At 34.2% G+C, this 26,204-nt stretch overlaps 2 protein-coding genes across 5 annotated transcripts in view; one reads left to right on the forward strand and one right to left on the reverse strand.

Annotated features, from left to right (window-relative positions):
• The window catches only part of LOC149807325 (structural maintenance of chromosomes protein 6-like), a 106,130-nt gene extending 89,733 nt beyond the window's left edge, over positions 1-16,397 (reverse strand). Inside the window, exons 1-6 of one of the 4 annotated variants that reach the window (XM_089965333.1) lie at positions 16,305-16,397; positions 16,131-16,199; positions 14,718-14,810; positions 9,699-9,858; positions 6,802-6,916; positions 1,694-1,799 (exon numbers count right to left, since the gene is read on the reverse strand). In XM_089965333.1, coding sequence (XP_089821459.1) covers positions 1,694-1,799; positions 6,802-6,916; positions 9,699-9,842 — 365 coding nt within the window. In that variant the 5' untranslated portion in view covers positions 9,843-9,858; positions 14,718-14,810; positions 16,131-16,199; positions 16,305-16,397. The remainder of the gene's footprint in view (positions 1-1,693; positions 1,800-6,801; positions 6,917-9,698; positions 9,859-14,717; positions 14,811-16,130; positions 16,200-16,304) is intronic. The other 3 variants (XM_089965341.1, XM_089965351.1, XM_089965324.1) reach the window with 3 other exon arrangements.
• Positions 16,398-18,287: 1,890 nt separating this feature from the next.
• Positions 18,288-26,204, forward strand: part of LOC149807326 (peptidyl-prolyl cis-trans isomerase E-like) — a 75,896-nt gene continuing 67,979 nt past the window's right edge. The window contains exons 1-3 of the mRNA XM_089965377.1: positions 18,288-18,426; positions 21,503-21,601; positions 23,604-23,647. Of these exons, the coding sequence (XP_089821503.1) occupies positions 18,393-18,426; positions 21,503-21,601; positions 23,604-23,647 (177 nt within the window). The 5' untranslated portion in view covers positions 18,288-18,392. The remainder of the gene's footprint in view (positions 18,427-21,502; positions 21,602-23,603; positions 23,648-26,204) is intronic.

Consider the following 26,204-nt stretch of genomic DNA (forward strand, 5'->3'; position numbering starts at 1 on the left):
GTTGATTTCATTGTTTGAACAAAAACAAGTCTTGGCAGCTTACGCTACTCTCTATGACCTACCAAGCCTAAAAGCTCAACAGTTGGTCCTGATTAACAATATTGTGGACATGTTAGGCCCATTCGCAGACATTACCAAGGAAGTAAGTGATACCCAAACATCAGTATCCATCATTCTTCCTATGCTGAAAATGCTCCAAATGTTGCTCGCTGGAGAGCATGAAGTGAGTCAAGGTATTCAGACAATGCGCCATGATATGTTGACATCACTAAACACATGCTTTGCTGAGGTTGTTAGCAACAAGATGCTTGTCTTGGCCACCATCTTGGATCCACGATTCAAACATCGCCTATTCAGTGAAGAATTACTTGTGACCAGATGCCAAGAATGGCTTAGAGCAGAATGCATCATAGTTGTGTTAGCGACAAGCAGGAGGAACCCCTGACCAAAAAAAGGAAAACTGAAACAAATGCCACTGGACCATCAACGCTGTGTCTCTGGGATTTGTTTTATGTGGCCTGTGATGAACCTGTCCATACCGTCAACGAAACAATCCACTTGGATGACGCCATTGACACATTGCTTGAATTGTATCTGGCCAGCCCTCTGTTGCCATGAAAAGACATATACAGCTGGTGGAGCGCTCACAGGTTTCAGTTTCCCTACTAGGCCAAATTAGATAGACAGTATTTGTCTGCACCAGCTTCAAGCGTTCCGAGCGAGCAGCTGTTTAGTGGCACAGGCCAGATTTTTTCAGATCGTTACTTGAGGAGAAGGGACAAATGTTACTGCTTAAATACAACCTACTTCAACTATTCTTTCAGTATTAGCTGCAGCCAGTGTACAGTGACATCTAACTTTAGTCTTAAAGCATGCGTATTATTAATTTTAATTATTACTGGGCAATCGTTATTAACATTTTTTTTAGTTAATTACTGAAATCTAGTAATGGCAACCTGCATCACTGAATGTAAGTTAAAAGACTAGCTTAATACATTTTCATTCATTATATCCTGAATTGGCAAACCATCAGTTTTATTAGTGTTAGTTTTAAAGTTTTCCAAGTTTTATGTTTGTGTGATCGTTGTTTTCTATGACAAAAAGGGCAGTAACTGTACAACAACAATATTGCAGATGAAAAATGATTTTTTCATAAACATAGTTTCATGACAATCCATCAAAAATGTAGTGTTAGTGCAAGTGCAGGTGGGTGGGTGGTTGGTTGGATGGATGGATGGGCATGAGGATTACTATATACTATGAAGATGAATATAATTTAATAATCTCTGGCTTTTTACTGAAATCAACTTTAATTTTTTCACTTGAATGATATAATTTGTTCTAATGCTTAAATCCAGTAAAGAACAAGTATTTTTTTAAATAATTTGTAAATATATACTGCATCTAGAAAACAGCCTTTACTTGTTGTTCAAAAGAACTGTAATTTATTTAAAAAAATTAATAAAATGTTTATATTTTGACAAATAATTAAAATTCCTCAATAAAATATATAAGTACATGTACTTAATATTTCTTTAATATATAGTATCATGTATGTTACAATTAAATGGCTGCAGAAACCAAAATAAAATAAAAGTCAAAACAGGTATTTAGTACTGTCAGAGAAACTATATAACCCCCAAAAATAGGTAAGATTTCACATGTAGGATATGAAGCAGGTGAGAACTCTTACTGTTTTCCATATTTAATGAAGGATTTGATAGTGTTTCCTCTGCTGGTAACTGAGGCTTTACCACCAAGACCAACAACTAGGGCTGTCACAACTGCACTTTTTCCACCTGACAATCATAAAAAAATGTGTATTGCATTAACAAATACATGCATAACAAGCACTATTTAGCAAAAATACCTGATGAATGGCAAGTGAAATCGCATGATTTTGACTTTAAATTCTTCAAATTTTCAAAAAGTATTGGTGACTATGGTGTTAACTGGAAATGTGTTTATGGAACATAATGCCCTACCAGTGTTTGAAAACTAACCTAAATGCAAATGTTGATTTGTGATGATAAGCCACTGCAGTTGTTCCAGTCAAAGTTAGTGGCTTTACTTTATATCATGGCATGTATTAGACTTTCAATCATTGAAAAATACACTGTTTCTCCCATAGAACTTAAGTTATTCTCTTGTGAGGCACCTCTCATAGCGGGAACATCAATAAAAGAGTTAAAATACATGGATCGAAATAATTCAATGCATTGACACATTAACAATTTTGATCCACACATTGATACTAACAGTTGATAACTGATTCACAATAATCTTTACCGCTAATTTTTAACAAACATGCACAGTAGGGGTCATCTAATAAGTGCAACATACAATAAATATGATAAATTAAGGTAATATTGCAAACTACATATATTTTCAGTCTGCACAAAAACTGCCAATTCAAATACTTGTACATTTTGATGCCACTATTCCCATTCAGAAATGCATCTATGATATGGACTGCGTTTATCAGTTTCATGACAGTATTCACTACACAATATGTATATCTACAATTATTTGGATTGTAATTACAGGAAAATATTGATGGTAAATTAAATATTACCCACTGGAAAGTGAGTCTCCATCAATGTTGCTTACCAAGAGTGTTTATTAGCAAGTATATTGCTTCCATTTTTTTGCAACCTGTTTCTAAATGATATGTTTTGTTTTGCTGCATAAACATTGTTTGATCCAATGAAAGTCTTGATTTGATTTATATTTTCTTTTGCACAAGCCAAATATAATTCCTAATTGATATTTCCCAAGTTCTCTGAAAGTCTGTGTGGGCTGATCAGCTCTTGGAAGGCAGTACTGTCTTTGTTTCCTTCTGATTGATCCATGAATTTGATACTTGTTCAGTGGTACGAACAATCCTACAAATCCCTGTACATGTTAAACCTTAATCCCTTAGCCCCCTATTTGATTTCCCAAGTGGCAACCCTTTGATTGAGCCATACATCTGATTCTTGTTCAATAGCAATTAAGAGAGGATGGTTATCTGAAGTCCTGGTGATCTTTCAGCACAATTTACATCAGTTTTCAGTTGCATCCTTTAATAGATTTCACAGAATGAATCATTGAAGTGTCACTTTATACAGAGCCAAGTGTAGTCTCCAAATAAGCACCTGCATATGACAGCTAAGATAAAGAACTGGAATTCGAGTTGGATGAAATTTAAAATTACTATACGACAATGGAGGATTTCAAAGCATTATTTTGTCACCCAGACAATGAGGAAGAATTCTGTGTTTTGTACCAAATCACAAAAAAAAAACAACCCGTGCATTTATAGGATTCTGTGAATCACAAAATTGTGGACTTTACTTCTATTGTTTATTTGTAATACATGTGGAATTAACATTAGGGATATCGTGAACTGGATCATTCTAGGCTACAATTTTTATACCAGTATGTGTCCTATAATAGAACTCATAGATTTATATAAATAGATTTAAAATGCCAAGCATTATGGATCTCTATTGATCTTATGATGGAAAAAATTTAAGTTGTCAATTTATTTCCACTCAATAATATAACTGCATTTTACACTGGTTGTCTTTATTTGGCGTGTCTATATCTATCAAGTTTGCCCTGTGTATTTTTCCAAAATGCAACAATGGCTCACTGAAAACAAGTCACTCCCACAGATGGATCTTACTTGCAAATACAGCCCATCTTTATAGGGGTGTCAAAGACAAATTAGTGTTTTGCAGCCCTAAAAGGATATGTCTGTATGTGTGTGACTTATAGTTGAGTATACATGGTATGTATCATATCAAAGGTTGTGTATTGCAATATGTATGGCATTTAAATATCAAAGGTTGTGTATTGCAATATGTATGGCATTTAAATATCATTTCTCCCCCCAAAATACTGTTTTTGTCGTCTATATAACTTTGTTATTCTCTTGTCAGACATCTCTAATGAGATAACACTTATAAAAAGATAAAATATCTTGTCCTGCACCTAAATCATGGGCATTTTTTTACAATTTTATAAGTCTTGCTCTTTCTTCCCACTGTACATTTCCAAAGATCATTTCTCTTGTAAGACCATCTTTCTACTGCAGAAGGAGTACTTTCCATAATCAAATACTAGAGAATAATGATAGTTTGGCAGGTTAAAGTGATACTAATTTGCATAAAACAAAGAGAGGAACTCATTAGATACTGGCAGTCATGGTCCTTTTTATTATTGTAAACATGTAGGGGTTTAAAGAACCACAAATGCAGTAGGTTTAGTTCTTTATTTTGATCATCTCTGGATTATCAATACCCTGTACCCCTATTTGCTGAATTGGGGTGGACTAACACAATGCTGTGTGATATGACCAGTCTCTCACAGCAGCTGATTATTACCGGAATTTGTTCCAAACTAAGGTAGTTCCAACACAAATAAATGGGATTTGTGATTCTGAAAGGCAGAGTTACCACTCTCATTTAAGGAATGTCCTAGAAAATGACTTATTTCCCTCTAAAACTTGGCATAAAACAAAGTGGTTAGATTAACCAATCAGATGTTATTAATTTTCTAGGTGACAGAACAATTATTGACCTAATCTGGTAAATTTTTGTGCAGACTAGCTATTAAATCCTCAAGCATATATAAATATACAGTGCAACCCCGCTATAACGCGAATTCGGATATAATGCAGTCATGGCGTGGCTCCCAAATTTTCGTATATACATTCGCACATGGAGAAAAAAAATCTTCAAAGTACATGAAATAGTGTATAAAAAATTTATTATCATTATGGGGAAGAGATTGCGTATGAATTCGAATTTAATGTGATTGTGACGTGGTTCCTGAAATGTTAAATACATGTATTTAATAAAAGTGACTCGTGACCATTGCTGGCCTACTGCACTTAGTTATCGGGTTTTACATATGTATGGGGTTTACTTATGAACTCTTTATTAATTTCCTATTTTTTTATAAAAATATTTTACTGTTATGGAAATGCAAGTTCACAAATACAATTCATTCTCTGCACTTTGCTGGTGTTGGTGTTGTGTGGTTTAATGCCATTTTTCAGCACACGATAGGCTATACATGGCAGCCAGTATTAATGGTGCAGCACGTTGTGCAAAAAAAAAATTATTATCATTTTGGGAAAGAGATAGTGTATGAATTCGAATATAATATGATATAAAATACGATCATGGCGTGGTTCCTGAAATTTTAAATACAGGTACGTGTATTTTTCTCGTACCCGGGAAAATACTTTTTTTAAAGTGTGAGAAATAGTGTATAAAACGTTTATTATCATTTTGGGAAGAGTTCGACTAAGAATTTGAATATAATATGATCATATCGAAACTTGGCTTCTGAAGTTTAACAATTTCACCAGGTTCTTTAAGTGTTATGCCAAAATAAACATTATTGGAAATGTTACTTGTTACTGATCCATAATAAAGCCAGTAAGTCGTCTTTGTGATTGTCTTCAATTAATTCTGTATACAATCGTTGCTCAAACAATAGCCGACATGTGTTTCTTCTTTAACTGCATACACAAACAAGCAGCAGCCAATGCGGTGGTTGATAAAAGATTCTCACAATTTAATAAACATTAAAAAAATGAAAGCCACCAACACGTTTGCTGGGCTTGACAGTGTTATTAGATGCAATCAGTTGACTAGTAAATAATGTCCACTTTATTAGCTGGAAATTGAAAGGGTATGAAATTGTACATGTGTTCAGCTTAATTTCTTTTTATATAAAAGTGACTCGTGACCATTTGCAGGCATACTGCACTTAGTTCTTGGGTTTTATATGGGTATGGTGTTTGTTTATGAAGTTGTTATTAATTTCCTATTTTGTATACAAATATTTTACCGTTATGGGAAAGCAAGTTCACAAATGCAAGTCATTCACTGCAATTTGCTCAATGATTAGTATAGTAGTTTTCACATGTTTCTTTCGATATTCACAAAATCTGAAGGATAAGTTATATGCACGCTGAAAGCATGTGTTGATTGGTAATTATTCTTGTTGTAGTCATTCAAACGAATAGGCATACAAGTGTTAATTATTGGAAATTTGCAATGGATAAATGTACATGGAAACGCATATGAGAAAATTTTAGCAGTATGAAATTTGTACTGACAGTGTTCATAGACCCTGTAACGTAATGAACCGTATACGTGCTTCGTCTTTCTTAACCTAATTTTGCTGTTAATTTTTATCACTGAATTGACACATAATGATGTGTGACAAAATTATTGAATAGTTTATATATGCATACAATATTTGCAATGGAATTACATATTTTATTGATTAATTTCAATCCCCAATGGTACAATATCAGACGGCAAGTAAACGGTGTTGATACTCTGTTCATGCTATATATTAGACGCTGAATTCAGACACAATGATCTGAGAAAAAATACTGAATAGTGTAAATCTGTGTGCAATTTTTCTGTGGAATTACATGCATTATAGATGAACTGAATGCAAGGACGACACAATAGTAAACGGTGTTGATACCCTATTCATCATATACATTAGACATGAATACACGTATAAATGCCAATGAGTTGTTCTCTGAAAAAGTAAAATACTGTAAAACCCCGCATTAACCCGACCCCAATATTAACGTGATCCAATTCTTTGGACCCCAATTATTGCGTTATAGCGGGGTTCCACTGTATATTCATAAAGACATTATTGTGCTTTTGTGCCATTAATGTTATGTGCACATTATATGATAATGTCAAATGTTGATATCAAAACAATTATGTTATATCTATTTATCGTTTCTCTATTAAATGTATTTATTAGTATACATACTCCCATTTCTGCCAATTACGAAGTTGACATGTGGCCCAAGTGTGATGTCAAGTCGATTGTGGCACATGAAGTTTTTGAGGGATATCTTTTCAACCACTCCCACCTCTGCTTCTTGCTGCAAAGAAAAATACAAAGTAAAGAAATAATGAACTTACTTGTCTCATTTTCACTTAAGTTATAGAATTCAAGCTAATAATTATTAATTAAGCTGGGTCCCACACTAACCAATTATTAACTGAACAAGGTACCAGTCTCAAAGTGGCAAAAAACACTGGACAGTGCAAGATCAAACCACAGACAGTATTTCCCTTTACCCTCATTTGCACTTCAGAGACCCCCAAATTTTGTATGTGACCCCCAGTTTTGATACCAAAGTTTGTTTTTTACTCAGTCTGACCCTCAGTTCTCACACCAAGGAGATTTTTGACTCTCAGTCTCGCACCCCTTGGTATAATATCAGTATGAAAATTTACCTTAGAGTCGTTCATCTAGAAAAAATGCAGTAAAGAAACTAAGTTTGATTTTTCATAAACTGTTTATTGGGCCATCTATGGCATAAAAATATTTATAACCATAAAAAGCAAGACTGATGTCTAGAGAAAATGACTTAGTGGTCCAAGCCCCATTGGGAACATGCCTGTAATATATTATAATGGCACATCAGCACATTCCTGACTGTATGGTACAAAGTTTAGGTTTACCCCCCTCTCCCAAAACACCCACACAAAACAAAGATAAAAGCAAAAAAGAACAATATCCTTCAAATACAAAGTGATTTTTTTTTACATAAATGTCACTCTTTTACAAAGCCTAAGGCTTTAACTGAAACATCATCACATGACGCCTTTATTAGTCGCCTCTTACAACATATAGATAGCTGACATAAATGAATAACACACATACATGTATGGTACCCAGAGGGAGAAAATATTAGATATGCATTCCAAGTTCAGGTTATCTTTGTCTTCATTTGCACTTTCACCAATCTTTTTTTCTTTTCTTGGCATTACTGTCATTTTCATTACATGTCCATGTCTCAAAAAATGTAAACAACTTTTGATGACTTTTTTAAGAGCTGACATACTTTTCTCCACTTTAATAATTGTATACTGAAACTGTAAGTGCCCAAGAGTCTATATCATACGTACTTAAGGTGCTGTAATCATTATGAAATATCAATGATTTGAGAATATTGTCCAAAATCAAACTTGGAGAAAGCTGTCTAATTTTAAACCAAAGTTTCAGCTGAATACAGAAACAAATTTAAAAGAAGTGTGACTCTCAAACATTCTAAGACAAAACTTGAATATTGCTATCAATGATTTCAGCCTAAAGTTAAAGTTGATTGCACCCAATGATGTAGAAAAAATCCCACTTGACACTTCTTCACCATGATGCTTGAATAGAACTCTAATCATCTCTTGGCATAAACTTTAGCCTTATTCACCATGAGACAGAAACTCCAAGCCTATCTTAAATCTTATTCACTATTATTCACTAATGTCTCTTAAACTGGTGAGAAAAAAACTTCAAGAGTTAATTTGGCATAAATATTAGCTTTATTCACAGTGATATCTAAACTGTTGAGCTCCAAGTATACCTGGCATAAACTTTAACCTTATTGACCATGTGTGTGTCCGATTTGGATATTTAATGAAGCTTTAACAATCTGAGTCATATCGTTATGATGTATACAGTGTAGAAGTTTACAGTGATGTCTAGCACTGGGGCATCATGCTGCAATACATGTGGCATAATGTCCCACCCAGTCACATTATCCTGACACCAGGCCGACCAGTCCTAACACAAACCTCTTAATGTGCAGTGCCAAGCAGTTAGTACCATTTCTTTATAAGTCTTTGGTATGACTCAACAGGGATTCGAACCCACGACCTCCTGCATCCAATCTAACCTCTTAGGCCACTGGAATAGTCTAACTATGGTGCTTAAAGAGCCAAATTTATCTTGGCATAAACTTTAGTCTTATTCACCTTGGTTCTTAAAGAGAAGATTGAAACTCCAATGATATAACTGTAGCTGGTGATGGTATCAGAAAGTTTCACTTGAATGTAGCAAATGATGTATTGGATATGTGACTAAAAAACTTGATCATTTTGCATGCCCCTGACTCTGATAATATCACCATGTTGATGCCCCTGACACTGCCAACATCACCATTTAGATGCGCTGGCACTGACAACATCACCTGTTCAGAGCAGATAAAAGTAATTTATATGGGGACTTGATAAATGTTCATTCAAAGATGCAATCACACTGCAAGTATAATGATTTCAAGTGAAACTATTGAAAATACCTCATGTAATATTTCAGTGGTATCAGAATATAGAAACAAACAGATTACAGTGACCATTTATTTATGCACACTCTATGTGTATCCAAATATGAATGCATACTAATAGCTGTAACACCATTGAGACAAGATTTCTGAAAATATAGTGCATAAAAAACTTCCAAATAATATTTGTCTGGACTCCCGTTTTACATTTTCCTCTGTCAAAACCATTCAAAAATCCTAAATGATTGGTCCATGGCCTATTCCATTTTGTTGAGACCAAGCATATTAGAGTCCATTAAACTCATATCTCTGGGTCTATTCTTGGATATACAATTGTGGGAACCATAATAATTTTATAAAAATTATGCCAGAAAAACAAACAAATGTTTCAAAATTATGCAAAATATTTGCAAACCCTACCTTTATTAACTTTGATGAATTCCCCTTCTCCCTCTTAGAATATCTTTGCATTCAAATGGGGAGACAAGAATCCCATAATGTACAATTCTAGAATTGACACTGGTATCTGTATTGCTAATACAGCTTCAGTCATTATGAATTCAGAGACAATAAAATGTTTGCAATTGACTATTCTACTTACTGGCTGAGTTCTGAAATCTGCCCTCTGAGTCAAGTTGAGCCGGCTGTCATTATCAGATTCTCCTTCCGAATCATGTGATATTTGTTGACGCTTTGAGGAAGGCCCGGCAGTGGAAGTATCAAGACTGGCTTTTCTCTTTGACATTGTTTCTCTTTTATAACTGAAAAAAAAATGGAACTAAATAATTAGGCAGTATTTCATTTTGTACCAAGAATCATATGAAGAGAGTACATTTTGAATTCATTTTCAGTACCTTCACCTAAGGAAAAGATAGGAATTTATTTAATACAGTTTTAGTTTAAACATATTTTAATGTCACAATATGACATAATGGCACTGGGCACAAGTTCTAAAACTAAACATTCTCTCTAAATGATACAATGTTCCACATATTTCAAAACTAATAAGGAAAAACTGGAGAGAGATAAGGGGGAATACTGACACATTGAATAAACCAAAGAATAAACTGCTTTTAAAAAATTTCAACAACAACAGAGATCTCAGAAACACTTAATTACATTTATATGGATGCCAATTTTTGATCTGGGATGCAGAAAATCACTGAGGCGGGAGTCCTCCTTACGCATGTAGTAAGTGTGCAGCAAAATTCAAAGACTTGCTAGTCCTGCTTCAGCCACCTGCTTTGTAGGAAAATGTGTTGATCAATTAGCTGTGTTGATATTTACAGTGACAGAATTCAGTGACTGAAAGACCCCATGAAACAAACATGTTGCCATTTTATAAGAGTACATAAAAAAGAACATGATGCAATAGCTGGGCGGCAAGTTCAAAGGCTTTGTCTGGCGACCGCGTGGGATGATGTAGATATTTACAGTGATTGAATTCAGAGGCAGAAAGACCCAGAGATGTACATGTGGTCATTATAAAAGTGCATCAAATAAACAACGTTATTGTGTTCATTTCCGAATGTAGCAGAATAAGCAGTGCACGTGACCTCAGAATCAATGTAAGTGGGTGACAAGTCACCTAAAAATGTAACCTTCACCTTCTTCTGTTAGGAAAGCAAAAAAAACTTTGCCCTGTGATTATTTAAGAGGTACATTGACTGACCATACCATATTTTTTTAATGCCCCTCACCTTAGCCTGGTTAGTTCTAGTCTTGTAGAGAAATGTATTCATCAAGGCATCAGTAGCTAGGAATAGCTTTCATATCAATTACGTTGACAAACAAACTCTTGCCCATTCACAAGCATTATGTTTTGATAGCTGACTGACCATTAACCCTTTTCCGAGTAAGGTAGCAACTATCAATTTCCTGCATGCTATCCTTTGATGATAAAACATACAAACTTGTGTTTTAAGATCAGAATTGGTGATTTGGATATATATTAACTGCCTCTTATACACTATTTCATCATAAAACTAGTTTGAAACTGTAAGTGAACCAGTAGGCCTTATGGGAAATAATGGTGGACTTTGCTAACTCTGGGATGTACCAGTTTATTAGATTATCTGTTTTCTTAAATCATCGGGCAAATATATTCAGAAAAAAATGTACAAATGATTGAAACCAAAGCCTAGGTATTATTTTATTAAAGATTTAACTTTAAAATGCAAATTATGTAGGTCAGAAACACATGGGACAATGCTATGTTGTGGAATTCACGAGATGCACTTTAAGGAGGTCTAAGCTCTTTTCTAACTTGACACGTATTTGCGCAAATACGGGGGGGGGGGGGGGGAGCAAATCAGATACTATTTATTTGCCTAAAATTACTACAAGTACGTATACAAATAAAATAAATAAACCATAAATTTGCAATCCTGTCAATGGACTGTTGTAATGAAGCTATGTTATAGTGAGTGATTACATTACGAAAACCTCTCCATCTAAAAAGAGATACACTCAACATCTGTGTTGATTCTGTAGGAAAGAAGGGACTCAACTTTTGATGGTGGGACTCCTGTTTTTACCAAAATGGGAGTCCTGGACTCCTAGTTTTAAAATCCTAGCAAGACCTCTGAACAAAAAAAAGTTTATTAATGCATTCTATATACACACTATTAAGACCAGTAAGAATCAGTCTACTTGGGACTGGAATTATTCCACCAAAGCAATGACCAGTGCTATGGTGCACAGAGTAAACCGATTATGAATTACTACAGTTGATTACCTTATTGTTGTAACTTAGACAAATTGAAGGCCAATGTCAGGATATTTATTAAGCTGTTTCGAGTAATAAAGGGATTCAAGGTGGTACACAATAGTTTGCAAATCTCTCATTAAAAATCAGCAGACCTTTGGCAGAGGTGAAATAAAAAGGAAGGATTGCAACCAAATACTTTGACAGAAACACTTGCATAAGCATTTTTAATTTTTTTGTCATGTTTAATTATTACTGTGTTTCTCAAGCTGTTTTCAAGAAGAATATTTAACGTTTAAACATGACCTTTCTCCCAAGGCAAAAACTCTTCTGCTAAAAGTTATTAAAGGTTAAACAATTCTTGGAAATCAGAGTTTAAGTCACTGCAGGAGATTATCAAAGTTCCTGAATTTACATTCTGCGTTTCAGGCAAAGTGGATTTTATACAAGGGCTAACATATTAAAATGGTATAACTAATTGTTTTGTTTAAACAAAAAGAGTCTCTCTTAGTTGCTTCAGACCAACATATAAATAATACAATTCCTTATCTAAAAACACTACTGCTCTTTCTAATTTATTACAGTGAAAGGGTTGCTAATTAGTTTTAGTTGTGACCTACCATGACTTTGCAGACAGTAATGAAAGCAAGAGAAATTTGTACATGCATAAATTTGTGTTACTTTGTATTTGTAGATCATCATGAATACATTTTTTAAAAATGTGCCCATATACAAATTTTAGTTACTTGTCATTGTAAATCTATCAGCTGCTACTGGCCATTGTAAATCTGTCAGCTGCTACTGGCCATTATAAATCTATCCGCTGCTACTGGCCATTATAAATCTGTCAGCTGCTACTGGCCATTGTAAATCTGTCAGCTTCTACTGGCCATTGTAAATCTGTCAGCTGCTACTGGCCATTGTAATCTGTCAGCTGCTACTGGCCATTGTAATTTTAAGACAGCATATTGAGGAGGAAATTTATATCACCTATTGTTCTTTCCTGACATTGCTTTTTTTCTGCCATTATTGGTGGTGAAGAACAAATGCATAAGGCATGATTTGTGCTGGAGCATCACCATTTTTATCAAGCTGATTATCTGGCCTCTTGCTATTAATTAGTATATTAATTTCAACTGACTTTTGTATGCAGGCAGTTAAGTATAATCCTCTTCTTTCAGTCATGGTATTAAATCCTTCTGAACACTCACATTTTTAGTATTGATTGCTTATGTAACAGAACACCACTGCATCCATTGGATATTAACCTCTGATCGGAATTGGTAATAAACGAATAGAAAGTAGCATCACCCCAAAGGCAAAAGCAGCATGTCATCACCATCCCCCTCATCAGTCAATCTTCAGTAATACAGGTTTTGATATAAGGTTAAGACATGTTATTAATTGGTAGTGAGTGGCCAGATACTCCACAGGATCAATAATACTGATGATCCAGCACAAATTGTGCCTTACACAATTGTTATCCACCACCTATACCATCTGAAGAAAAAACAGGTGAACAACAAATTGTTGGTCAAATCTTAATATAGATATACAATACCAATGAATTGAGAAAGTCTGGATCAGAAACTACTGAGAACCTGTTATGTGTGAAAACTTAATAATCACAATGAGTGTTATCAGTGGAAACACGGCAACAAACTTGTGAAGTAAAGAAAAAATGTTTCTGGGTTTTATACAAAATAAATCCTTTCTGTGAAAATACTGTACAACTCTTCCATATTCAATTAAATAACAATACCCTGATGCATGTTAATTTGTTATTATTGTAAAACTTTGTAACACTGCCATCATTATTAGATTCATACTCAAAACTTGCTGTTTTATTATAAAATGAAGTAGCTAGTTAAACAATGCTAAAGCCTCTGCTGATTCTGTAGAAAAAGTCAGACAGGTCAATGTAGGACTATTTTAGTAATGGATGTCATTTGATGGAAATTCGATTACACATACCTTTAAATGGCAATTATTCACTTATGTTGGATCCTCATAAATTCATATTCCACAGGAAGGTTATTATTTACATGCCATCAGAAAAACTTACGGCATAATCAATGTTAATTTATGGGGACATTTTTGGACCAGATAAACCTAAAAGTGTAATCCAGTACAAACTGGACTGAATATCATGTGTGGTGATGTCAAAATGAAAGCTATGCATGTTGAAAAATAATTCATACTACCTATGTTGTGATGATTTAACCTGACATTGTCTTTTCTTCACCCAGTTTAGTACTAGCTACCATTGTAAAAGTCCAAAGCAATCAATAATTTTTGTCTGAGAGATTTTTGATGACATTTAAGGTGCTAGGCATTCAACATTCAGGACTGAATAGACTTTGGTCAAACTATTTTAAGTTATAATTTTAGGACAACTAAAATTGAATTTGAGTAAATGTGCCCATATGACCTGTATGACTTTTACTATACTCCTGCACCTATATATCACTGAAATTTAATGTGTACTTTTAAAAGGGTAAAAAATGAATTAAAGAGAAATATCAAGGACCCTGAAGAATATTTATACTGGAATACTATGGTATCTTCAGTCTCAAAGTTTGCTATTAGCAAATAACAATATTAAAAAAACAACCTTCAATATATTATATGTGTCTATTTGTTGTTCTTTTTTCTATGTTAAAATGCATTTAATTTCCAGTTTAAGTCACATGGCTGCAGGAATCAATTGATAAATAGATGCCATGTACATACCAAGTTATGCAGTGGAAGTTACTCTGGTATCACAGAAATATATTTTTACAATGCTTGTCCTAATGTTAGGATCTTGATGTCAAGTTGAAAAATCAATGCTACTTCCATTGCACTCACTCTACCATCTGTGCCCTCCAACAAAAACTTATCAGAGAAGTAAAGAAATGCATCTGTAATCACCTGTGACAATGAGAGTTGCACCGGAATTATTGCTGAGAATGGACCGCCAACATGAGCATGAAAGTACATGTCAACCTCAGACTGTTCAAACAACTCCAATGTGTCAATGAAAAGAAATAAATCATGTACAACAAAGTTTTAAAATCAACACCTGTCGATCTCTTGGTTCTTGACAAATATGGTAATCATGTGATCTAATTATTGCATAACATCATTGGACAGTATCAGATAACACACTGGTTCACTGATCTGTTACAATGATAGCGATTTTAAGATATAGATTTTATCTGAGATGATGGGGTATGGCTATTATGTGAAAGAATTATATCCATGAGGGTATATTTAAAATAGTGCACTCGTTTGCAATTCTGATACTTTCCTGAAATCAAACAGTAATGCAGAACTATTAACTTATGGTCACGTAGTGTACAAGATTAGTGGCAGCATGCAGAAAAAATACCACAAACATGGAATACCCCGATACCATAGAACCCACGATATCATATAGTCTGATAATAAAAACCTGTTTGTTTGTACCCCCCTACCGATTTAAATAATGGAAACCTTTAATGTTATAAAAAGTGTAAGGAACTTAGTTCATTTATTGATTTATAGTTTCTAACCCGACTCTGAGTAGAGTGGCCCTAACACCATCATCTTATGCGCATTTCATGCTTAAACAAAGTTTTCAGTGCAATAGCCGGACATTTTTGGATCCATTTCCAGTTTCTGGACAAGTCCATTTTCAGCAAAGGGGTGAATCATGACTACATAAGTACATATATAAGTCATCTGCTTCTGATATTTTCAATGTCGAATCAACCAAAGGAAAATGACAACTACGCTTTTCATGTGGATTTAACAAGTGGTTTAATTTCTATGTTCATGTATGCAGAGGGATATAATTCCAAACTCTCAAAGTTATGTAATTTACGCAATTATTCAGCATTGCCGAACAGGATAAACTTATTATGTTGTCTGATGGAAATAAAATAACCTATAGTGTACGCAATATGGTGCCGTGTTAGTATGGAAAGTCCGTTAAGCATGAAATGGTGCAGGGGATGCCAGCATTATTACCATTCTGGTCACAGTCAGGTTAGAAATTATAAATCAATGATTCAATTGACTTAGTTCTGTGCACTTTTTATCACATTAAACATTCTCGTTTTTGAAATCGGTGGGGGGGGGGGTACAAACAAACGAGATGTAGAGTCAGACTATAGGAAGCTACCATAACTCACGGGGTTCGTTACAAAGAAAATTATGAGTATCCTCCATGAATCAAGGGATGGGGTGGGTGGGTCTAATCTGTAACAATTTAATGTTACGGGTTAGACCCCCCCCCCCAATCCCTTGATTCATGGAGGAAACTCCGTTTTCTTTGCAACGAACCCCTGTGCCATAACTTACGTCTTCAGGTCTTCTATTGGTAAAGTTACACTTGAAACTTTAAATTGTTGCAAACGGCGCGAGAATTTGCTGAAACAGAGAAAGGATACATTTTATAGTAAAACATATAAACTAATATGATAAGAGATTAAGTACGACAATTTCTATGATATAGATAAAAAAAATAAACTTTACATAGTTGTTTCCACCCATGTTTATAATTTGCAAGCGCATGTAAAAGACGTCAAAATCTTTGGGAACCAAACTATACATTTTTATTATTCATGATTCAATCAAGTCTCTAGGACGCTTACAAAATACCCTAAAATTTCATTCTAAGGCGGACTTCGGTACTCTTGAGAGCTACTGGCTGTGTGATGCACGGTCACTTGGGTTCAAGTGTTTCAAAACTCGTTCTGTATGGCTGTGACATATCCTTATGTAGGAAATTAAATTACTTATTGTAATAGCAAATATTTACTAAATATATCTAGTGCAATTATAATTATTCGCAAAGTTATAGTTCGTTCCATGCAGCGCGGTGAATGATATCATCTGTTGCTCAATGAATTTTCATATTAATGTTATTAAATGTAGCTAAAAGTAACTAATTCGTTTCGCCCACCAAGTATTTCAGCATCGTTTAAATCGACATAGATCATAAAACATCTCATTTAATACATGCTAAAAGCACCGTGTTCTGTTTACATACAATTTTTCGATGCCGCTATAATTTGTGGAAGAGTCGATTTGTTTATTGAAGATTAAACAGCATTTCTATTTAGCTATATTCGTCCATAATATGGTTGCCTCCTTTTGATTCTTTGAGGTGTCAAACATGAACTCTTATATAAATCAGGACGAACATGGCGGATTATGTGTATACAGACCAATCTTTTTCATCGTGCATCAAAAGAATCGTGTTGTGCTTTATCTCATTGTGAATTATGTTTAAATCATTCATGCACGAGACGAATTCGGTTATCGTAGCAACATTTCCAGAAGCCGACGTGAAGATTCAATAAGAAACAGAGGCGGATACAATTTGCAACGCTATATGAAACAAAATATAAGTTGTATACATGTAATATCTGGCAATGTAAGGGAAATACTGAAATTGCTAAGAAATAATGCTTACTTTAGGATAGATTTTAGAGTCAGGCCAACCACTAAAAAGACAAATACCTTTTCGTGTAGGGTGTCAAATAAATCATGAATGTATTTGTAGAGTATGTATTGCTAAAATCAAACTGGATTCTCAAGGATTTAAAAAATGATGGATCAGAATGTTTACTTGCCGAAAATGTCCTACTTGTGATTTTTTCGTTCCTATTTCTTATAGAAATGATTTATCTGTGGCGCAGTATTATAATAAAATAATTCACAATATCAAACACACGAGTGTTCGAGATATATGCAGCATTCCTTACAAATCTGGTATGCATAGCATCTACTCATTTTTACTGAGGTAGCCCAACAATGTAAGACATCGACCCTGATATTTGTTTGGGTCCACGTCTTACTGCTTAAATAATGTCGGTGTGTAGCGTGTTCTCCGGTCGACTAATAGGGGAATGAGAGGCCACATTTTAACATAATTGGCATCCGATATATCAACACTTTCTACAAATTAAAGTCATATTGCTGTAGTCGGAATTTACTTACTCTGATGTCTTTTTCTGTAAAATTAAAATTCCGCCAGATGTGTCTTAAAATGCATTGACCTATATTTCAGTTGCCTGGAATGCGATGAAAGCCAGGAATGCCGAAATCGAATTACTTTTCTTTAACGAAACGAGCAAAACTATACTGATGTTGAAGAAAGTGTTTGGATAGCTTCCTTTTGGTCAAGATCATTATCGTGTTTTTAAGTACTTGTTATTTTATCCACGTACAGTAATCTTAAATTTTCGAATTTAATTCTTCAGAATAGTACCAGAACAAATACATTCATGATGATGGTGATAATGATGACCACGACGACGATGACCAGAGCAATTAAATTACAAGAGTCTGATGCTTTATCAATAAAATACGACGAAAATTTCGGAAACCACGAAATAACCTTATCTATACAAAATTTATTATAGTGGATTTATCTTTAGTATGGATAATGTTGTTTCGTGTTATAACACATTTAGTCATGTGAGCTGTAACGATCAGCAGTAGCGAACATTCATAAATATGCCAGCTTGTTCGCAGTCTGCTTGTGTCCTGAGTGTTGGACGTTGCGTTCGCCCTCCGTTTTAGACATACTTATATGAAGAGAAATAGTCCAGGGAGATGTCAACGAATAATAAGCGTATAATTTACGTAGGTTCGTATCATCAGTTTCCGCAATATATGTAATGTGTAGTTCATTATTAAAGCAGGACTAAATGTAAAAGTATTTGAGCGCTGTCTGAATTTTTTTGTAAGAAGAATTTTTGACCTACAATGTAAAAGTTTTCTATTTTCGTATGTATCATAATTTCGCTTGCAAATTGAAATTGTAAGGGTTGCGTAATTTAGTAATGATAGCGTTAAGTGGCACGATTCTACAATCCTACTTTTGGGCTTCTAACTAATGGGACTAGGTGGCAGACGCTAATTGCAATTATACTTATTTATGACGGATGCGCTCGGAAATGGTGTTGATGTTCAGATGTTTCCGCCAATGATCTGGAGTGGAAGAACACCTAAACAATTCTGTAGTAGCTGCCATTGCATATTTGTGTGCATTGTTTACAAACAAACCCTACCATATCATATCGCCTACAATCAGAGTGTTAATTACTGGTGACTCGACTGAGTTAACCAGTATTTTTTTTATTCTTCTGAACTATTAATACAGATAATTCTATCAATTTATCATAGTGCTTTTGGCATGGTTCTGTTTTGCCTGGTAAACTTGACAACATTTTACGGCAACCCTCCTCCATTTATGAGATGTTTTTGTGGCACAGTGTTTAGCATGTCAGTTATAGCATTTGCTTACCCTCCTTTTTTAACCCCTTTTTTTATAACCCCATCCCTATCAAGTTTAAAAACAAAAATGATCAAGAATATAAAAAAAATGCACCAAACTTAATCTTATAATTCATCAATTTATAATTTGCTACCAGATTGTAACAAGGGTGTCTCAAACACTCAACTTCTTGTTCATTCAAACCAGATTGGAATTTCTTGCTTGTTTGTTTTGGGTTTAACACAGTTTTTCAGCACATGATAGGCTATACATGACAACCAGTATATCTGGTGGAGATAGAAACCAGGAAAACCCTGGTAAAAACCACAGACTCAGTGGAACCTATAGACAAACGTTCTCATGTAACCACATTGACTGAGCATGAGACTCAAATCCCATATGGACAGAGGTCAGATGACAGTGACCAGTAACAGTGAGTGGTTTTGACCACATGCCTACCCAGGGCCCCTGCCATTTGCCATATTTGCTTGGGTGAGCCTATTTTTTCAGACAGCATATACTGGAAACCTATGTTACAGATTTGATTGAAAATGTACTGTTCTAGGGACCAGAAGAAAAACATTCAGCAGTCTCTCTGGTTGTTCACATTGACAGCTTCCATATGGTTTTGAAATGTGAGCAAGATGACAATGTTATGGCCATATGGTGACCATCAGGTTAGAAATTATAGATTGATTAGTGAAATGACTAAAGTTTAGTGCATTTTTGTATAACCTTGATACTATTCATTTTTGGAATTGGTAGAGGTGTACAAACAGAATGGTAAGCAGATACTATGAGAACTTTATCTTGACTTACCTCCAGAGCAGATCCTGAGAGAATGAGGTTCCCAAGATTTGAGTGGTTTTTATATTTATTACCATTTTCTTTTCTAATGTGGATATGTGAGAAAGCTTGCTAGTAGCTTCTCGTGGGTCAGTGGTTCTTTTAGGGGTTTTCCCAGGTTCTTCCTCCACCATTAATACTGGCCACCATGTAAAGCCTATTGTGTGCTGAAAAATGGCATTAAACCCTACAACAAAAACAAAAAACATTTTCTTTTAAATTTACATACTATAGTGTCAATACATTTTGTAGGGTACTAATTTTATATTGATTTCATTGCTGCCCCAGATTACATATTTAAAGACCGACAGAAATTAGCCAAATATGATGAAGCCTTTCCCTGCTTTGTAAAGTGTTTCATTCACAGAGGTCAATAAAGTTATTTGATATATCGGCAACATTTCTGTTATATGTTAATAAAATATTACCTTGTACGTGTGTATATTTTATTTTAATTTTTCAAAAAAATAAATGCAAATCATTTTATGCTTCAATGCATACATATCTATACTGTAGAGAGGTCTTGGATTATCTATACTGTAGAGAGGTCTTGGAAACATTTAATTACACATATTTAGTCTCACTCTGATGGACAAACGAGCTATTTATCAGTGGAAAGAATGGAGAAACTTAAAACTCAATGGCAAATACTGGTACTTCTAATCTGCAAAATTCCAGATTTTCTGTAAGGAGACTGCAACTTTTGCTGATGGGACTGCTATTTTACCAAAAGAAGAGTCCTTTACTTTGAATTTTAAAATCCTAATGAGACCTCAGCTGTGTATGGAAGCCATAATTTCCACTCACTGCCTTAAATAAATATGTTGTGAGATAATTAAAGCAGGAGAGAAATGAGAAAAAAGCTAAGGTATTGAAATACATGTAGTTAAGTATTACTGAGGTGAGTTATATAACCATAGATAAAGTCTGCTTTACTTCCATGTGCAAAAGGTTATACCTTGATTGCAATAGCGCTTGATAACTGAATAACAATGTTTGGTAATCCTAAGTGTTGGGCTCCAAATCAAAGGTTTTGGTAATACTAGTAGTGGGACTGTACCTTTTCCCCCTGTTAGGATTCCTGAACTTTTGAAAATACTAGTGAGAACCCTGAGCTTGAGAGATGAGTTTAAACGAAGTTTGACTGCAGAAATTTTGGATTTGGAGCAGTCTTCAGCTACTATTTGAGTTATTTAGACCCAGATAAGTTTAATTCATCTCTTTGAATCCACTGCATCAGATCTTTTCAAACACTCAATAATTGATATGATTCCAACTGTTCTTGAAGTTGGATTCTGATTGATTACTGTGGAAAGGAGTATGTATTACTCTACCACACTGAAATAGATGCAATGCATGTAGATAATAGATTGTTCTACTAATTATTTGCACACATGCCTTGCAAGGACCATATTTGTACCTAATTATTTTTCTTGTATGACATAGCACATTAATTTTATTAATTGCTGGAAATCTTAACCATTGTAGGAGCAACATATAGATCATGAAAATATCGTCAAAACCTACATTCTGAAAAAAATTACATTTTTGTCTTCCATGAAAAAGAAACTGCTGCAATATTGTCTTTTTATTTTCCCAGGAGGTTTGTCAGAAGAGGTAGATGAGAAGACACTCCATGCTGCATTTATTCCATTTGGTGACGTAACTGACATTCAGATTCCATTAGATTATGAAACAGGTAGAGCCATCCTACTACATATACTAGTATGAAATAGGCAGTCATCCTACCACATGTAATAATATAAAACGGGTAGAATCATTCTACTATATGTACTGGTATGAAATAGGTAGTCATCCTACTATATGTAGTACTATGAAATAGGTAGTCATCCTATGTGTACTAGTATGAAATAGGTAGTCATCCTACTACATGTAATAGTATCAAATAGGTAGTCATCCTACTACATGTAATAGTATCAAATAGGTAGAGTCATTCTATGACATGTATTTAATATGAAACCAGTAGAATCATCCTATGACATGTACTAGTATGAAATAAGCAGAATCATCCTTTTGCATGTACTAGTATGAAACAGGTAGAGTCTTCCTACTACATGTACTGGTATGAAATAGGTAGAATCATCCTTCTGCATGTACTAGTGTGAAACAGTCATGTACTGGTATGAAAAAGGTGGCATCGTCGTAATATATTTTCTTGTATGAAATAGGTGCAGTCATCCTTTTGCATGTAATAGCATGAAACAGGTAGAGTGATCCTACTACATGTACTAGTATGAAGCAGGTAGAGTGATCCTACTACATGTACTAGTATGAAGCAGGTAGAGTGATCCTACTACATGTACTAGTATGAAGCAGGTAGAGTCATCCTACTATATGTACTAGTATGAAACAGAGTCAACCTAATAAATATGTGTTTATTATTCTTAAAATAATAAGCAAAAGTATATATAAGTAGTTTTTGTAAACAAGAGTCCCTTTGGAGGAATAACACTTTACTTGCAAAAAAGAATTTCCAGAAATTCCAAGATGAATGTTCCTCCTTTAAGCAGCTGAGTACTGAAAGTATCTCTCTTATTCTTCAGAAATTTCAACATAACAAATTTGGTAACAAACTTTACTATTTTTATGTGAATGATAAACACACATTTAGTAGGTTACTATTTTGACAAAAATCTTGTTAGTACAATTAAATTGCCAATGCCATTGTTACATGCAAAAAGGTTGTATATGCCAACTGATGTGAACAATAATAAATCTTGAAAGACATTGGTCCTAAACATTGTTGGGTTTCATTAAAATCAGATAATATTGATGTTTCATTACATTTTGTGCCATGTAATTTCTCTCTGAAACTGAGATACCTTGCCATTTTCCACATATGTACAAATTAATAAGATGTTGATTGTCAACATCCATATGTCAACCAGTTTCATTTGAAAGCTGGCACACAATATTTGTTGACATCACCATTGTAAACATAAGAAGCTAACACCATGCTGGGTCAGATTGTCTTCATCCTATGTTTGCCCTTCATTGTGTATTCCAGCACCTCAGCTGATCACCAATATTCACCCGAGTCTTATTTTTATCTAATGCAAACTTTTTTCATCTCAGATTCACTTAAAATAAGCAGGCCTGACTCTCTTCATTCCCTCTCAGATCAATTCGTGCACCGCATGTGAATGTTGTTATTAGATTAGTCACTAACAAAGATGTTGAATGTATCACATTACTACGTTTGGAGCATTCTGAAAAAGATTGGAATTACAAGCAACTTCTTTGACTGATTTAAGGGGTGGCACCTCTTAATTCCAAACTGAATAATTGAACATCTTTTAAACCTAACATCTTGATTGTTTCAAAGAACTGTTTATGTCAGATAGCTTTTTTAACAAATCATTTCCTTTCTTTCAGTATTTTGTTAGAATGCATGAATGGTGAATATTATGATAAACAGTGGCATTAGCGATTTTATCAGTCCATGACTTATATGTATATGTTGATAAAATGATTTTATGTTCATGCCATTGTAGCAATTATTCAGTTTTTTTTCTTCTTCTTTTTATACATTTTACAAATACAAATTTTGTCATTTTTGTTTTGTTCTATGTGGAAAATTAAATATGCATGTAATTATTTAATTCAAAAGTATATATGTATGTCTTTTTTAATTGTATAATTTCATGCTTGATTAAGAATTATACTTCTTTCAATTGCAGAAAAACACAGAGGTTTTGCATTTATTGAGTTTGAATTGGCAGAGGTGAGTTTGCATTTAATGTGAATAGATTATGTTTACTTTTATACTTACAAATATGCAGCTTACTTGTCAGACATCTGACTCCTTTTGGTTTCTATCTTTTTGTGTTTTTCATTTGTCTGTATTTTAAACTGCTACTGGATTAATGCATAAATACTATAGTGTATGTTGATTTGGTCATATAGGAAGATTTACACATCTTAAATTAAATATGGTTCTAAAATTTCTTACTAAATGAAAGTTTATTCAATCCTGATTATTCTGCACCTTAATTGTCATCAAGAAACTGGCGGATGAAATGTTCTATCACTTTGGACATTTACAGTGGTGGATAGGTACTAAACCTGGTGAAGAAAAGAACTCCTCAGGTCTAGTTGTTACAGTATAGGGCATGTCCAGTTTATTTTCAACATGCATAGCTTTCATCGTGAGATCCAGTTTGTACCTTTTGATTCACCTCTTCCAAAATGGTCACATACTTTAACATTGAGTTTTGTCATATGTGATTGTCAGGATGTGTAAATAATGAATTATGGATATAGGAGGATCCAAATGACTAATCACCATTTAAAGGTATATGTAATCAGTTCTATAAAGTTCATCCTTGAAGGACACACGGTACTAATTATACGGATGAACTGTGAACCAGTCTAGAAATGGGTGAAGAAATAATAGAGTATTTACGGGTTTGGTGGTCCATAATTGGTTAATAATGAAAATTAAAATTTTAGTGAAAATATCTTTTGAGAGCTTATCCTATATGTAATTTTAAAAAAATATAGACAAATTTCTACTGATGCAATTTTAGCATTCTTACAGACTTGACTCAGGAGTACTCAATAATGAAAGTAGCACCTGATTCATTTGGTGCAGAATCAATAACATGTGTTTCATGCACATGTATGTAAACAAAATGCAGTGGCTCATATGGTGTTCTCCACACATAAGCTTGCACCAAGGGTAGATGTGCATGGAGAATTATAGGTCTCATCATCAGCACCCAGAAATTTTAAGTTATAGAATTTTGAATATGATGGTGTTTACTATTGGAGTTGAATTAGTACCGTGTGTCCTATATGCGAGCTATACCATAATAGGAGCTAGTTGTTTCCATGGTTACCATGTACATCCAGAGTATCATTTTGGTGGTTTTTGCATATGACAATCATAACGGAATCTTTTTGTCATGGTTTGCATGTGATTTTGGAGAAAAATCTATACAAAAGACAGATGGGAATGGTTTTATACACTGGACAGTGGCAGTACATAGTGCAGGCCATGTGGAAAAGAGCATAGTATGGCCTGATGGCAGAAGTTCATATGATGGTGCCCACATATTGGCCTATATGGTTAAATACCATTTAACACATGCAACAATTCCCCAAAAGGGGGTGGGAAAAGATTTTATATGTAAGCCACTTATGTCACAATCACTTATGTATCAAAACTGATCATTTAACTTTAGAGACACACTCAGCAGATCAAAGCAGAGAACATTGTAAAAATCAAGGACTGTGCACAAAACTGCACATGCTGCATTGCCTCAACCTGTAAATTGCATTATTATATGTTGAGTCACATTGAATATGAATTATATCTGTCTTATTTCTTATCATATAATTAAACTCCTTGACACCTATTCTATGTTCAGCATGTTTCTCATATTGGTACATTAAATTATTTGGCAAACAGTATTGGAACTTTTTTGCATCCCTTTTGTTGAGGGAGCAGGGAGGGACATTTTCACTTAAAATAATAGTTTTCAACCCTTCATTCCCAATATAAGTCTGCAAAAGTCCTATCTGTATTGCATTATTTACACAGGCAGTTTTTCTTCCCCCAATTCCCCTTTCTTCGGCATCTCTTCATACAGTTGAAACATTCTTGATGTATAACTGCATGGTGAACATATCGCTCTCTCCCACCACACCAGACCTCTTTTTTCTTCATGTACCAAGTCCCATGATAGAAAACCTTTATAGTCAGGGTGTTGGAACTGGTGCTCTCAGAACACATTATTCCACATCTCAGCATTTTTTCCTGTGTGCACTAAGCGATGTGTTTTGTTCACCAGATATGTTGTTATGAATAGATGAAAACAAGCTTCATGTCAGAAATATGGTTTCATATTTGAAACAAAAGCTATTTATAAAGCCAACATTGCCCTGCACTTACTATCAAGTAATAGTAAGGAATCATTTAGCTGTAAATTAGAGCTTGCTATTTGGTTTGCCAAATCAAGGTGTATTACCTCCCCTTTGACTGTAATTGAGTGATTGCAAGGTTTGTTTTGTTTCTCTTTTGTTCAATAATTTATGCATTTTATTCAGCTTTATATTAAAAGTAAGTAATTTAACACTGCTTATAGTGGAAAGTAGCCACAGTAATGATTTTGAGACTTTTTCTTAACTTTTTATGAGTTTTGGGTAAATGTAGGTATAGATTTATGTATTAGACAACTTTAATATGCAGTTCAGTTCTATTACTTAAATTTAACAAGTAGTTTATGCCGTGATAAGTTTTATCAGTGTCTGAATATTGCATAGAGAAATGGACTTGT

Source organism: Sinohyriopsis cumingii, chromosome 1 (genome assembly GCF_028554795.1).
Source record: "Sinohyriopsis cumingii isolate HCF-2022 chromosome 1, ASM2855479v2, whole genome shotgun sequence".
Classification (NCBI taxonomy): Eukaryota; Metazoa; Mollusca; class Bivalvia; order Unionida; family Unionidae; genus Sinohyriopsis; species Sinohyriopsis cumingii.